Source organism: Orcinus orca, chromosome 18, assembly GCF_937001465.1.
Source record: "Orcinus orca chromosome 18, mOrcOrc1.1, whole genome shotgun sequence".
In the NCBI taxonomy this organism is placed as follows: domain Eukaryota; kingdom Metazoa; phylum Chordata; class Mammalia; order Artiodactyla; family Delphinidae; genus Orcinus; species Orcinus orca.
Genome location: NC_064576.1, coordinates 67,229,284 through 67,246,010, shown reverse-complemented (window position 1 = coordinate 67,246,010; position 16,727 = coordinate 67,229,284). Strand labels below are relative to the sequence as shown.

General features: G+C 41.6%; 2 protein-coding genes across 6 annotated transcripts in view; one reads left to right on the top strand and one right to left on the bottom strand.

The window, feature by feature from the left end:
• The window catches only part of NBEA (neurobeachin), a 629,334-nt gene that overhangs the window by 420,333 nt on the left and 192,274 nt on the right, over positions 1-16,727 (top strand). For all 5 annotated transcript variants that reach the window (XM_049701354.1, XM_033410053.2, XM_049701353.1 and 2 more), the window contains exon 40: positions 9,472-9,608. In XM_049701354.1, coding sequence (XP_049557311.1) covers positions 9,472-9,608 — 137 coding nt within the window. The remainder of the gene's footprint in view (positions 1-9,471; positions 9,609-16,727) is intronic.
• On the bottom strand, positions 12,112-13,787 carry MAB21L1 (mab-21 like 1). The gene has a single exon (XM_033410056.2). The coding sequence runs from the start codon at positions 13,296-13,298 to the stop codon at positions 12,219-12,221; it is 1,080 nt and encodes a 359-aa protein (XP_033265947.1). The 5' UTR covers positions 13,299-13,787; the 3' UTR covers positions 12,112-12,218.

Genomic DNA, 16,727 nt, shown 5'->3' with positions numbered 1-16,727 from the left:
AAGTCAAAATGACTCCTTGATCCATGGGCTGCAGAATGGAAATTATGTTAGCAGGCATGAAAACAACATTAATCTCCTTGTACATCTCCATCAGAGCTCTTGGGTGACCAGGTGCGTTGTCAATGAGCAGTAATAATTTGAAAGGAACCTTTTTTTCTGAGCAGTAGGTCTTAACAGTGGGCTTAAAATATTCAGTAAACCATGTTGTCAACAGATGTGCTGTCATCCAGGCTTTGTTAGTGCATTTTATAGAGCACAGGCAGAATAGATTCAGCATAATTCTTAAGGGCCCTAGGATTTTCAGAATGGTAAATGAGCTTTGGCTTCAACCTAAAGTCACCAACTGCATTAGCCTCTAACGAAGGAGTCAGCCTGTCCTTTAAAGCTTTGAAGCCAGGCATTGACTTCTTCTCTCTGACTGTGAAAGTCCTGGATGGCATCTTCTTCCAGTAGAAGACCATTTCATCTACGTTGAAAATCTGTTGTTTAGTGTAGCCTCCTTCGTGAATTATCTTGGCTAGATCTTCTGGATAAGTTGCTTGTACAGTGCAGCTTCTACATCAGCACTTGCTGCTTCACCCTTCACCTTTATATTATGGAGATGGCTTCTTTCCTTAAATCTCACGGACCAACCTCTACTAGCTTCAGACTTATCTTCTGCAGGTTCCTCACCTCTCTGAGTCTTCATAGAACTGAAGAGAGTCAGAGCCTTACTCTGGATTAGGTTTTGGATTAAGGGAATGCTGTGGCTGGTTTGATCTTCTCTCCAGACCACTAAAACTTTCTCCAGTCAGCAATAAGGCTGTTTCCTTTTCTTATCATTCATGCGCTCACTGGAGTAGCACTTTTAATTTCCTTCAAGAACTTTTCCTTTGCATTCACAACTTGGGGAACTCCTTGGCACAAGGGGCCTAGCTTTTGGCCTGTCTCTGCTTTCAGCATGCCTTCCTCACTAAGCTTACTCATTTCTAGCTTTTGATTTTAAGTGAGAGACCTGTGACTCTTCCTTTCACTTGAATACTTACAGGCCAATGCAGGGTTATTAACTGGCCTAATTTCAGTATTGTTGTGTCTCAGGGAATAGGGAGAGAGAGAGACAAGAGAATGGAAGGGTCCATGGAGCAGTCAGAACAAACACAACATTTACCAACTAAGTTTAGTCTTATATGGGTAGGGTTCATGGTGCCCCAAAACAATTACAGTATTAATGTCAGTGATCACTGATCACACATCACCATAGCAAATATAATAATAATGAAAAAGTTTGAAATATTATGAGAATTGCCAAAATGTGACACAGAGACTTGGAGTGTGCAAGTGCTATTGGGGAAAAAAAAAAAAAAAAAAAAGCTCTATCAAGCTTCTGGATGCAGGGTTGCCACAAACCTTCAATTTGTAAAAAACACAGTCTCTGCCAAGTGCAGTGAAATGAGTTATGTCTATAGCATGCTTTAGAAGTCAAGGAACTCTGGCTCAGTCACTTTCAAACTGGTATTCCTTGGAACACAGTTATTTTGAAATATGCTAGTGAGAAAAGAGTATAGTTAAAGGTATTTGGAAAATTCTGAGTTTAAAAATAAAATGTTACGCAGATTGTGTGTTTTTTTTTAATTGATGGAAGGACTTTTCCAAACTTTTAGCATATTAATTAATATGTATGTCCCTAACACCTTGGCCTAAGTAGAGGATGAGGGTGAAGCCAAAAGGAGTGAATAGGAATGAGGAACTAAGAGGTGAAAACTGAAGTCCAGAAGCTTAACAAAGGAGAGGAGACCAAGGTAAAAGAGCAGCTAAAGTGGAGGAGGGTAGGACCGAATGCCAGATGGAGAGAGTAACCGACCTGAACAGGAGGAAAGTTACATTTTCTGGAGAAAAAGGGATAACGATAAATGCAGAGGCAGAAAAATCTTTAGATAGAGGAAGACATTAAGATAAATAACCAAATTTCATTTTCTCCAAAATATGAATACTTCATTTATTATGCGGTCAGGATGGATGAATGTTCACATGTGAATTTTTCTAGGAAGGGGCCATATATTTAGTCATCTTCTCTAAGAGATGTGTGAGCTTCCGAAAAAGGACAGACACCACTGCTCCACACTGTAATACCTGAGCTTTAATCTTTGGTTCATTGACCTAAAAAAACCTGACATTGGAGGCTACGTGTGTTTTCAGTCCCGTCTCACACTGCTCCCCTTTACACCTCCTAATCGCTGGCCCATCTTATTTCCTACTATCCACATCCTGCATCTGTTTGTTCAAACTCTTCTCCTACTTCACAACACTCTTCCCTGCATGTGCACCAGTCTGACTCCTACCCATCCATCACAGCTCACTTCAGTTCACTGCCTCACCCTGACCCCCCACAAAGGCTGGAAAGCATCACAGTTCTGTGAATGCCTATAGAACTTTTTTTTCTGTCCTTCTCTTGGTGGGAGGCAGTATACATAACAGTAAATACCCTGGAGTCAGATCACCGGGTTTGAATCCTGTCTCTACCATTTCCTAGTTGTGTGACCTTCCCTAAGTTACTTCAGCTCCCAGTCTCATTTTCTCTCTGTAAAATGGAGATCATAGCAGTACCTATCTCCTAGGTACATTATGAGGAACAAATGAGAATCATATACATCAAGTGCTTTAACAACGCTTAGCTAAACCCTTTCTCCCTTATGCTATGCTTATTCCTGTGTATTTCTTATCTTTACTATGTATTTTAAGCTGTGTGTGGGTAAAATCCATGTCTTATACATTATTGCATTCTCTCTCAGTGCACAAAACAGTGTATAATTTTTGTCGACTACATGAATGAACGAATGAATGAATGCTGAGTTAAATGTCTCTCTAAGCATTTAATTTACAAAGAGGAAACAACTTACACACTGGGAAAAATATGGCAGTTATAAAATTACATCATTTAAAAAAATAATAGTATGCATGTAATATAGCTGGACTGACCAATTACATTGTAACTCACTGGTTTTCAGCATATTTTAAATTGATCTCTTCTATAAAATGTAATGTTTTTCATATTTTTAAAGAACGATTTGAAATCAATTCCAGAAAAATATAAAAGATGTAATCTATTATTTTAATTGACCTTTTTACTATGACATAAAAATGCAACAATGGTGTATATCGTTTTCTATATTCTATATTCAATTCCGTAAACACAGATGCTTACTTACTGTGTGACAGAGCCTGTGTTAGATGCAGAAGATAACGCCCCAGTCTTCAAGTAGCTTATGCCAAGTGGGAGAAACAGCCTTCTAAACACCTAATATCTGATATAAGTGCTGCAATAAAGATGTGCCCAGGAAACCATGGGAACTTAAAGACAAGGCACTAGTCCAACCAAGAGGTGCAAAGACCTAGTCCTCCTGGTACAGTAGATTTAAGTCATCTCCCCTCGTTTATTCACTCATCCAGTCTAGTAGGAACTTACTCTTCTTGATCATTAAATGATATCCTAGTGCTATAAAAGAGTCAATACTCTTCCAGAGAGTGAAAAATGGATTCCATATGTTGAACTGAATGTGATATAACTAGAAACACAAATCTCAGCTGGCTCACTTAGTGCATCAAAAGGCAGCGCAAATTATCACAATGAACATAAAAACTATCACTGTTTTTAGTATATTTTTGTGCTGGTAAATAAGTCAGGAATATTTTACTTAGAGTGTATATGCTTCGTAAGCTTTTTCTTCTATAAAGTTTGTCTTTGTGGAAAATGCACTAGTTTCTGTTTGTTTCTTTTTAACGTAAAGTATTATCTGTCCTACAAGGGAATCAAAAAAATAAATGGTATGTTAAAGTTAGAGCCTATCAGATTCTCTCTCAGGACTTTTAAAAATTATTTATTGTAAACACATTAAATGAGATTTTAGATAGATGTTCTGCCATGGTGAACAGATACTTTGTTAAAATGCAGCCTTCAATTGTTCTTATATAGAGGGCTCCATTCTTTCTGTTTCTGTTTCAGACTCTGGTAAGCTGAGTTTTACCAGAGGTAGGTTTGCTCAGATCTGAAAAGATTCATGGGCATTCTCAAGCACCTGTCTCATTTTGTACAGTAGTAATCTAAGGAAACCACTGCACTGTGGGGATGATTGATTATTGTTCATCTCAATCTAAGGATAGATTGTGTTCAGAAAGTCACCAGAGAGCACAAAGAGGCCACTTCTTGGGCACAGTGAGCTTGGTATAAAATTTGGATTTATGCAGTGTTTATATAATCAGTAGTGTGGTGTGTGTATGCTAGGGAAGGAGATAATAATGCTGGAAGTTAACTTTATAACACTTGGGTTATGTATTTTATCAGTTGTTCAAGTTATATTTTCCTGATTTAAGCAAAAATATTCTGTAACTCTTTTCATCACAAGAAAAGTTTTTGGAAATTTCAGAGCATCATTGTTCTGATAATATATTTGGACCACTAACAATATTCTCTGTACATAAAGGAAAGCGTCACTGGTAGAGATTTTGTTACTATACTTTCTTTTTTTCTGAGGCATTTCAAATGCTTGAAACCCAGGGAAGTAAGTACTCTGGGTAAAAGGAATCTCAGATCTTCTGCAGCATTTTCCTCCTAACTTCCCTCTCCCTCAGGCTCATACACAGACATCTCCATTTTCTTAATGCCTAAAGTTTTCCTAGGATTCCAAAACAAAGTTCCAACTTTCTCATATTCTCATATTCTTCAGTTGCTTTGAGATTCAAACATTTTATTCTTTTAATTCTGTGGGGAAAACATTTTCTTTAAATTGATAGTACCCTACTTAAAAATAAGTCCAAAGCAGTGATAAATATTTTAGATGTGTTCAGTCACTCATGCTGTTAGTTATTTTCCTACAAATTTTATCACATTATAGAGCTGTAAGTTTTTACCTATTATATTTTCATCTTAAAAATTTTTTGGAATGATATCATTTTTCAGTAAACGTAAAGGATCTCAGATTAGTTTTATTTCTTCTAAATAATGCAGGATTTTAAGTTTAGTAATTTTACAAAGATTAGTCAATGCTTATTATCCCAAAATAATGGTCTTTTACATGTTCCAAAAGCAAATTGAACATGTGGTTTCAAAGTGAGTTTGGAGTAAATCCATACAGCTGATAAAATTGTATTAATGTTAAACTAAGGTCAGAGAATATTCAAGTGACTCTAAAATACATCATAATTTCATGTACACTAAGTATAGTTTTTGCCAACTGAAAGTCATCAAATAATTGTAACGATGCCAGTTTTAATTAAACTTCAGCTCCTTGTCCCTATGTATATATATTCTTTGTCGTGCTTTATATTGAAACTTGTAAAGAATTTTAGCATCGTTTGAGAATTTAATCGCCATAATTGACTTTTAATAGCCAGAATGCTGTTGACCCCCCTTAAGAAATGATTAATTCCTGGATCTGAGGAAGAGAAAAGCAGCCCCTGACCTCAGGAAACAAATGGACCTGACCCTTACAAGGAGGCCTCGGTATCACTGGGAGCTGGCCTGGGGCTCACAGCTCCGCCATGGTGCTCTCCTGTTGGACATAAACAACCTCACAGAATACCAGCATCAGACAAGGCCACGTGATGATGTGAGGCAAAGAACAACTTTGTAATTTTGTCTAAGCACAGACAAAAACAGGGTCACTCTGCACAACGCCTAAACATTAACATCCCCCTTCCGTCATTATAGGAGTGACTGCTACTTCTTTGTCAAGTACAGTTTTTAGCCTAGGTCTAGTCCTAGATAAGAGTTATTAAGATCTCCAATCACAGAATTATTGCCACTCCCTGACAGAGCCCAACCCAGAGCAAAGCCCTGCCTTCCTGAACCCTTCCCCAAATCACTTAACAAAAGCCCTGATCCTACAATACAGTAAGTCCTTTCTGATACCCTCTTACTTAGTCATCTCATGGTTCCTTCCCATGTTTCCCTCACTGCAAGTGAGCAATCAACCCAACTTTCTACACTACAGTTATGTTCCTGGTGGTCTTTGGCAGGAAGGTATTGACACATCCATAGCCCCAAAATTGTGAACACTGAACTGGTAGTTAAATAAAAATGTAAAAGAACTGTGTAAACTGTAAATTTCTGTTTAAAAGTTGATGTATTAAGACTTATAGGCTTAGAATTATGTTTTCAGTAGAATCCTCCAAACCCACAAGTGGTTTTTAACATTCTAACTTTAAATTATATTTGATGAATAGTTCCCTTCCTAAATATAAAACATATGTATTTTCTACTCTAGGTTTACCCTCTCAACTGATTAAAGATCCCATGGCTCTAAAGAGAAGTTTATTCTTCTAAAGAATCTTTCCATTATGCTTGGGTGATCTTTGTTCTAGTTCAGATTTTAAATTAGCATTTAAATTAATGGCAAGTAATATCCCTATCCTTTCAAAAATAGTAATGGATCAATATTTCTTAAACATTATAGTGCCAGTTCTAAAAGGTAAATAAAATTATTTTTCCTTTAGTTACCACTTCAGATGGTAGAATTTTAAACTATTGTATGCAGAAATACAAGGGGAGGAGGTTTTGTCCCATCCATTTGTTTCACTGTCTTTTAATATCTGTCACCTTCTGTGTGTGCTTGAGGACATTGATATAATTTATCCTTTTATTGCCATAGTATTGATTAGAATGAATATATCTATACTCATACCCCAACTCACTACACCAAACAGTTATGAGATTAAATTTGTACCTAGTTATCGTCTAGAACAGAATCTCCCAGCTCACCATCTCTCTGATATCTAGACATGCTGCCCTTTCTAAACTACTTTTATTTGGAAAGGGATCCAAGGTTTTCAAATAACAAAATCTTCCATATGGAAGATCTGCTGGTTTGTGATTGTGCCTTATGTAAACATTTTAATATCGGATCCAGAGACTCCCCCAAAGGGGATTAAAACATAATCCCTCTCTGTATTGCTGTAGTGGATTAACTCTGTTCTCTCTGCGGCTGGTTTGCTCCCTGAAGGCTACAACAAAAAGACCCAGCGCTCCTTAAACATGCTATGGAATTGGAAGTTGTAATTGGAGATTTCCAAAGGACAAGGGTAAAAATGACACACTATTAAGGCTGAATATTTCATGAGTGTCTTTCTTAAAGAGGGACCAGTTCGAAGCCCTTTTATAAACCCCCAGAAAATCTCAATTCAATAGAATGAGATTGGAGTAAAATCAAAAGGAAAACGGGGTCGCCTTTCAGAAACGCAAACAGGTAGCGAAAATGTGCCCCCCGTTAAAAGTTCATGGAATTGTGAACGTAAAATTCGTAATACTGTATATCTCGATAAATTAGTTTGTATGGTTTTGATAATGTGTATCATGATTTTTTATTTTTTTTCCAATTTGATTGGATATGTTAAATTATATTTTAAGAGAACGCAGCAGTTCGCCATTTTTAATGTTTTTGACCACTCATCGTCTCCAAATGCCAGAAATCTCTGTTAAACCAGAAATCACTAGCTTTCTGTGTTTAGAATGACGACTTTTCTGAGGTTTTATCAAGGCCCAACGATGTGTAAGAAGACACTTTGTTTCCGATGTGAATCAGGTCACCTTCTTTCTCACCTCACTCCAATCAAGAGTACACCTCCTGGATTTCTCCTGAAGGGAAATATGAAAAGTGGCATCCAGAGGAGCGTCCCGGTGGCTTAAGGGTTAAGGGAGCGGTTCGAACCGGCCCGAGCGTTGGGGGCTTCGGAGGGGGCGCGGAGGCAGGAGGCGCCGCAGAGCGCGCGCACAGACCCTCCAATAAACACAAAGGAGGGCCTGGGGAATAGAAACCCAAATCCACTTGTAATCGTACAAGAGATTCGGGCATAATTACTTGAGCAACCTAGATTAAGATTGATGAGCCTTTAAAGTGGCGCTTTAGATCGACCGCTTCGCCCTTTGGAAAGAAAAACCTTATGGAGCCGAGGTGGACCCCGACTCCGCTCGGCTCAGGCGGAAGCTACCCGCCCGAGACCCAGGCCGGGAGTCCGCGCGCCCGGGGGCCGGGACCCCCGGAGCGGGCTCGTCGGGGATAGAAAGCCGTAAAGTCAAAGCAGGGGCTTGGCGTTAGCCTGACCCGGGCAGGCGGTCACGGTCGGCGGTGCGGGCTGACACTGACACAGTTTGCTCCATAGCCACCCGTTTAAGCGCGACAGCAGCCGACCGATTCCTCTCTGGTCCTCCCGCGGCAGAAACGCCCGGCTTTGTGCAGGACGGTCGTGGATTCGGTGTGTGCTGCTCCCTGGAAGCGCGAACTCCGCTGCAGTCCCCGCGCCGCCGGGCTGGGCCTGCTCGCTGCGGCCGTGGCGGTGGCGGTGCGAGCCGGTCTCCCCGCGAGGAGCCACCGCCGGCGGGGGGGGCGGGGGGGGCGGGGGGGGGCGGGGGGGCCGGGCCTGGGCAACCGCAGGGGGCCTGCCTTTTCATTGCTTTCCTCCTGCTGTTACTGTGACTCATTTGTCTGCATTTGGGGGGGCGGGGGTGGAAGGGAATACGATGCACCCTTGCTACAGAAAAACAAATAACATTTTTTTGATTTCTAAGTCTATTTTAAGTCGAGGGTAGAGAAGAATGTCCCCCCTTCGGGGAACCTTAAAGGAGCAGTTAAGTAATGCCACTTTGAATTAATATTCTAATATGTGAAATTTGTAATTTTCGACTTTAACTCAGATGGAGGGAATTCGAAGTCAGCGCCTTAGTGGGCACACTTTCTAAAACATTTCTTTTACTGAAGCTTAGTCTCTCTCGTCCCACAAGTTGAGAAACAACACTTTTCAAATGCTTTTCTGAGAATCGTTTTGTTCAAGTGTCTTACAATTTCATCATTTTTGACCTATGCTCGGTGAGAAAAGTCACTGCTACAGTTTTCTTTCTTTTCTGCATAAAAATGTATTTCATGTCCGTGTTTGCGCGTATATCGGTGTGCGGTGCGCCTTAGGATGTCGATATTAATCTGCCTGCAAGATGCAAACCCGTTAGCGGAGTGGAATTTATATATTAGACCCTATACCCCTTCACGTCCTCCCGCCCATCCTGGGGGGACGCTGCTGCCCAGAGGGACGGGGTTTTCACGGTGGCTGGTCTTTGGGGACGGCGCTGACTGCCCAGCGCGTATCTCGGAACGCCGTTGATGCTCAGTGGAGAATCGGGGCCTTAAGAGAGTCCGTTCTGCACTTTTAAGCTGGTTAAGGTCAGCGCCTCACTAACCATGTAGGATTTCTAAGCAGAGGTTGCAGACTCGCTTACTGAAAGTCACTTATTCAATATTCTGATCTCTTGAGATTTTATAGAATTATTTGTCTCTAGTCTCGTTATAAGGTAGTGTGTAAAAGCTAAGCAGACTTATCTCACGTGAAAGACATAATATAGACACTATTTTTTCAGTGCATATCTAAAACTAAAAACCTGTGGTACCCTTCTGGGAGGGAGCGGGAGAGGGGCGCAGAGGCGCAGCCTGACTCCCGTACCCTCTCTTTCAGGCCCAGTTGTTCTCAGCACTCCTGCCCAGCTCATTGCTCCTGTGGTGGTGGCCAAGGGGACTCTTTCCATCACCACGACAGAAATCTACTTCGAGGTGGATGAGGATGATCCTGCCTTCAAGAAGATCGACACGAAAGTGAGTTTGAGTGATTCCGTGTACAGCACTGGTGGCTTTGTGGCAGGAAGTGGTTTTCAATTTTGCTTGGTTTTGAATGACAGTGGGGGAGGGGAGCACATTCTCATCCTTATAGAAAATAAAATGAATGAAATAACACATGCTCTATTTTATGGGATTGAAGAATATATTAACTTTAGATCCTGTATACCAGAGCATGCACATTTTAACGGTCTCTCTATGAGTGCCTTTGTGTACACTTCGGCAGATTTGGTAGTGAAGCCAATTGCTCCCAGGTTCCTGGGGTACAGCATCTCAGGCTCTCTGGGAAGACTGGGAAAGGTCTCATGACATTTCTTACTAAGATCACTTTTAATTTCCAAAAGTGTACATTGCAGTATGAATAATAATTCATTAAAAGGTTGTAAGAAAACTACAGAGCACATTTAGCTCTAAATTCATCTCCGTTATTACATCCAGTTTTCATCTCCTGAAATAAGAATGGGTTTTATATGTGATTTTAAGGGGAAGAGAAATCAATTATCTGAGAAGCTTTCATTTAAAATGTGTATACATAGTACATACTGGCGCTCAGATGTTTAAAGTTTGTATTCTTCTGTGGGTGTAGTGCCAGACAATATATATTCAGATGATTTGAAATGCATAAATATTTGTTTATGATATCTTATTTTGTAAATTTTAAAACCTGAGTATTCAACAGCTCTATACCTCTACAGTTCTTCTGAAATCAATTTTATTGTTGTTTTAACTTTTATATTATCGTGCAATTTGTAAACTTTTTTCCTGAGGCTAAGAATTCAAGAACATAAGTGTCATGCTAGATAATCAAGCATCATTTTACAAAGATCTTCCTTTGAAGTATTTTTCAGAGGCAGTTCTCAAATAGCGAAAGGCAAATGCTCCCGTAGATCCAGAACCTTATTATTTATATTTAATTTATATATAGAAGTAAAGCATTCTAAAACACTATTTGTAGAGTAGCAATTGAAAGTCTAAAATGTACCCCCACCTGAGTTAACTAACTACCCTAAGGCCCACAGGTGATTAGCCCCTCCCGCACTTGTTGACTCTTAAAATACTCTGAGGGATAATCACAGGACTTCTTTAACTTCTAGCTGCAAAAGAATGGCATTTTGAAAATGAGTTTGAATGTAGTGCATATGATTTTAAATAATTTAAAATTTGTCTTTATGCTTTTATCATTGGCTTGCCCTATGAAGTAATAAGTAATTTTGGATTTCTGATTCATTTATTCTGCCAGTGGAACCCTTACTGCATAAAATAAGGCTTGGCATAAAATAGGTCAGAAATTATCTTCATTTCATTAGCGTAGTTAGTTTTCATATACAAATTTTAAAAGTTTTATTAGGATTTTGTTAAGTTCATTTCCTCTGAGTTGGTCTGATTTTTAACTCAGCAACCTTGACTGTCATGACATATTTCATCATTATATTATCAAAAATTCTACAAAAATATTAACCCAGAAGAGCAAGCTTTCAAAGGTAGATTTAAATTGCGTTTGTTGTAGAATGGACTAGTCTTATAAGTAAGTCAGAAACTGACAGTAGATCACTGTATTCTGTAGCTATATAAAAAGAGCTTTTCGCCAATATTTTAAGGTTTTATTTTTAATTATCTCATTAGCATATTTCTCAGAAGGTTTAAAATATTCAAGTGGGTTCAGTTTTCAAAGTGAAGCATTACATCTTTTGACAGGAAAACAATTTAAAGTGAGACACAACAACTTTTATTTTACTTCATTTATTAGCTTCTAATTAAATAAAAACCAGCAACAGAAATTAAAATCTAAATCACAAAATTATCCAGTGTATTTCAAGTGCATTTTTCAAATATATAATTCAGATATTCAAGCGTTATTATATAAGCTGAATTCAAATTTCTTTGAATATATTTAAATAACATTTCAAGTATATTTATGGAATGTTAGAAATAGAACAAGCAATATATTTGAAACAAAATGTAAACTTTTTAAAGTTCAGACACTTTCAAAGACAGATAAAAGTACCAGGAGGAAATCTACCTTTAAATTATATCTTTGTTAGTGGAAAATGTCTGGAAGTATCCAAAATGGCCATTTAACTTCTGTTCACCAAATCACAAAACACCAACATCCACACTTTCAAAGACAACGTGAGATCACAATATTTGTTACAAATTAAAATATACATTACACTTTCCTTCAGATGGCATATCCAAATCGTGTTTACTCACAGCCAGATGCACCTAAATCGCCAGGATTGCTATAATCCTTTGATGGTTAAGCAGTGTTCACTGTGGTCTTGCATTGCAGCCAGGCTGTTTTCCGGGTGTTACTGTGTCCTTTTCAAGGGAGATACGAAATCCTTTGTAAAGAATTCTTCTAATACTTGTGAGTTTGGGGTGTTCTCCAACCGCTTTCCCTACTTCTTTTTCTCCCCTTGGAGGGGTGGGTGAGATGATGCCTAAACGTTGTGTTAGTACTCCTTTTTAAGGAAGAGATTGTTTGCACTGTCCAGTGGAATATTAGATAGGAATCGAACAGGAAGTTTACACTTAATGAGAACTTTAAGAATAGTATAATCACATTTCGGCTCTCGATTCAATTATCCTCTAAAGTTTTTCCAAACTTTTCGGGTTGGTCAGGATCTCTCTTGCCAGTCGCCACGTTTGTTTGGCAGCGTTCTCGAGAGCCGAGTGAGGTTTGCCTTGAAACAGATCTAAGTTCGGTAGGAAGTAGTGAGGACACCGCCGGCACTGCAGGCAGGAGATAAGTTGCAGCAAAATCCCGTTAAGCCGGTCACCCAGGCAAGACTCGTCCCAGTCCGACTCCCGGGGATGCTTTTCACACTCATAGGAAACCAGAGTCTTCATGTGGTAATTGTTCAGGGGCTGGCCTGGCAGTTCAAGGTGACGGTCCCGTAAGGTTTTGAGGATGGAGAGGCATTTCTTCCTGCAGCCCCCCATCTGCAGTCTGTTCTCTGCCTCCGCGAACTGCAGCACCCAGGCGTCGCTCTCGGCCGAGCTCTGCTTGCCGGCCAGGGAGTGGCACTCCTTGGACAGGAGATTGAACCCTTCCGCCTTGACCTCCGCCACCCGGTTGGGTCCCGGCCAGGGGATGTGGGGAAGTGGCCAGTGGGCAGCACTCCGGGGCCAGATCCCGGTGCATTTAAAAGCCGGGGTGATCTGCACCACGTACCTATCTCGGATTCTCAGTTTCACTTCGCTGGTGTCTGCCACCATCTTTACCACATCCCTGTAGCTACATTTGTCTACCGCTTGAGCCACCAGCGTCTGAAACCTGGACCGGATTTTGCGCGCCGAGAGGTAGCCGGAGGCGGTAATGAATTCCACCCAGAGGGACATGCTTCTCTTGCGCCCGTCGCTCAACTTCAACACCGCGCAGCCGGGCAGCGAGCCGTCGTCCACAAAGTTGAACACCCCCATTTGGTTAAGGTAAAGCACCACTTCAAATTCGGTGGGGGAGATGACCTCGAGGCCCTCGTAGCGATTGTCCATCTCGTTGAGAGAGCTGATGAACCGGGGCTCCTGCACTTCCACCTCCTTCAGGACGTCGGAAACTACTTTGCAGACTTCCCGGATAGTTTTGGCAATGGCAGCTTTCCTGGCTTGGCATTTTTCGTTGTAGTATTTATTCAGATGGTAGACCAGCTTGGCCTGGGCCGCGATCATGTTGGGGCAGAGATCCGGATTGTACACCGGAGTCTCGCAATAAGCTGTGGGATCCAATGCGGCTGCTAGAGCTGGAGCCAACTTCGGTGGAGAAACGGGCCGCCGCGCTCAGAAATGTATCAGAAACGTCTTTCCGAAGTGCTGCAGCGGTGGATTCCTAGCGCCGCTTTCCCCTTCCTTTTATCTTTGAGCCCAGCCGGTCTTAAAGTGAAAGGTTGTTCTCCCCCCTCTCTGTCTCTCTTCCTCTTTTAAAGAATCCTTGTGTGAGAGAAACACATGGAGAGATCACCTTCTCAGTCATAAAAACAAAAGTTGCGCTGAGACCCAGCAAGGCTCTTCCAGTAGTCAAAATAATCAACCCTTTCCGTATTTATTTACGCTTTCCCGTAATCATGGTGTGTGCAGGACTGTTAGTCAGATGGAGGAAAAGTGTGCTGAGTGTGTGTCGGGGGTGAGTGTGCGTGTGTATATGTCAGAAGAAGCTGCGGTTGGTTTGTCTAAGAGCCCAGATGCACTCGTGTGGAAATTATAAAGGCAGGGCCAGGCAGGCTGGCGGCCAATCGCCACTGGGCTCGTCACCACAGCCTCTGTCAGCTCCAGCCCGGCTAATTAATCCCCCCTCGTGGATAGAGGCACACAAACTAAAGGTGGCAGGCTGCTGCCAGGCAGAAAACCACCCAAGCCACCTAGACAGTTTTGGAGATCAAGAGGAATCTCTCAGCTTTGGTATTAATTGAAGCATATTGACGTTTTGAAAAGACTTGGCAAAGTGGTTCTCTTCTGTGCTTGAAAACCCTGCTTGTCTTTTTACTGAGGAAATGCAAATACAGGTGTACTAATGGTCATCCATCAATTGGTGAACTAGATGGGGTTTTCTAAAACAAAAGTCACTAACTTGCATTTAGAGGACGATCATTAATGCCTGTTAATCCTCGAGGTCTTTTTGAATGCAGGGTGGGAGTTTGCTCTTTCATGTATATGCAAGTTGGCTTTAGATGGACTAATACCTGTATAATTTTCTGGATGTTCTATGTTAGAATGATTTTTTTTAGATGTTATGCGGTGTTTTACCTATGTTTTCTCTCATTTGCAGTTGTTGAAAGGAATCTGAAAATTATTGCTGTTAGATATTGTCTACCTCAGTTTAAGTTAGGATGTTTCAAAAACGTTTAGTACACCCCTCCCCCCATCTGCAGTGCTCTTTGTACTTTGCCCAACATTATAACCAGGACACTAAGTTTTGTACGCATTGGCAGAAATATTTGTGCAGTAAACTATCTCTGTGATTCAGAGGTTATTTTAATGTGAGTTCCTAATGAGCTGTATTTTAATACGTGAAAATTCAGGAGAGATCATCTAACCTACTGGCAGATACCTAACCTGAAAATTTGTAGGTTTGGGGTTTCTGTCTTGTTTACAGATGCATAATTAAGGGTATACCTCCTCTCCTAAGGGTCCTTAGTGGTCACCTGACAGTAGACTTCTGATTTTATACTATTTCATGTGACTTGATTAAGGGAAATGGTTAAGATTTTTAAAGAAAATTAATTTGCAGTCATCGGGGTTTTAAATTTAAGTATCATTTTTGAAAACTTTGAGAGAAATCAACATTTCTAAATTTGGGAACCTTGAAAAAGGAGGGGGAAATGGATTTATGTAGAATATTTTTTTTTCCTGGTGGTACCAACTGTGTCCTTAATGTACAGGAAATGGAAGAAATACTACTTAGGGGTTCTGTAGTTGTTTTTAAACCTAGGCAGATTTTTAATTCCCTACCTTTAATTTTGATGCCATCTCTTTCAAATTAAGAATATTTCCAGCAAAATCCTATAATTCCTGGAACAGGTTGGTAGGCACTTCCTTTCAGAGCCACTTGTAACAAGATTTTGTTCAGGGCTCCCTCTTTTTACTCAAGCTTTTGATTTTTTTTTTTTTCTTCTTTGCACAGGTACAGCATCATACTTTCTTGTTATCCAAGAGTGGGAGATTTCGATTTAGCTTAAAATAGTACATTAGATTCAGGGCTCACGGCATCCACCTACTCTGTTCCCCAAGAGCCTTTCATTCCCTTAGGAGCAGGGATTGGGCGCACCCGCCAGCCCCTCCCCACTTTGCCAGCGATGCGGGTGAACGCATTGCTACCTTTTGGCAGTTGGAAGAGGAGGAAGAGGAGGCAAATCAGAGCCGGAGAACCTGCGGCCAAGAAGGCGAAGATGTGCCCTGGTCTCTGGGGAAAAGCCACCTCTGTCCCCACACAGTGCAGGTCCTGCGTGCTTCCCGCTGGTCCCCTCTCTCCGCTGCTCTACACTCCCGGCCCATCCTTCCTTCTTCTCTCTGCTGCATGTCCCATAGGCAGGCTTTGGTGTGTGTGCGTGCGTATGGGTTATTTTAAAACCCTACTTAATGTCCCAGGTTTCTCCACGTCCGCTCCAGGCCAGGTTCTCTGCCCTCGCGCCCCCCTGCCCGGCCGCCGCCCGGGCCCACGTGTGGTCGCGGCCGAGCCCGCGCTTTCTGGTCGCCGGCCGCGGGCCCCTGCGCCCCGCGCGCTCTTCCTTGGATTCAGGTCAGAGTGGCTCGGTAGAGACCTGGCCCCTCGATTTCTTGGGCCACCTGCAGGTGCCCCCGATTGTCGAGGAGGGGAGGCAGCCTGGGACGCAGAGGCCCCAGGGCCGTTCAGGGGACCGTGGCGCGGCCGTCCGGGTGGGTCTAACTGGAAGGACGCGAGGGGCGCCGGGCAGCCGCGCTGGAGCCAGGCGCGCAGGTGGCGCATCTTCGAGGCTCACTGTGCGGCTTAATTGGGTTAAAGCAAAGCTAAACGCCAGAGCACTTCGTGCAAACTAATTGGTGTAACCAGGGCCTTTTCACTAACGATTTGCACTTTGAAGAAGAAAATGGATGGTGAGAAAAGGACTAAGAAACTCGTTAGTCCTAGAGTGTTCCCGGGAAGTGAAGTCATTCGGTTTCAAGGACGCTGGGACTGTGTTTTGTGAGCTGATTCCTTCAGCACCCTTTACGCAGGGAGCTGACAGTGATTTACATAACATAGGATTCAGGCACCCGTCCTTATCACTGTGGGTGAACTGGGCGCCCTAGAATAATATTTCAGCGCAAGTAGCGCTTGTTGCTGCAACACAGTGATTTTCTATTACACTGAACACGTGAAACGAATTGCCTTCTGTAGCTGATCCTTTCAGCGATGTCAGGCACCTCTCATTGTTGAAGGGAAAATTAAACTATTCTGAGTGTGCTTTCTATCCCGTAATTTTTTGTTGTTGTTGTTGAAATGACCTACGGAGAATATACAGTACATTTTTGTGTAGTTCTGCTGATTTTCATCTAGGCTTTGGAAATAGACTTGTTTTGTGGGAGCAACTTATTTAACTATTTTATAGTAATTTTTAAAAAATATCATTTGGCCTATTGAACTAG

Coding starts and splice junctions, on each gene's coding strand:
- MAB21L1 (XM_033410056.2), bottom strand. CDS start 13,298: ATGATCGCGGCCCAGGCCAAGCTGGTCTACCATCTGAATAAATACTAC.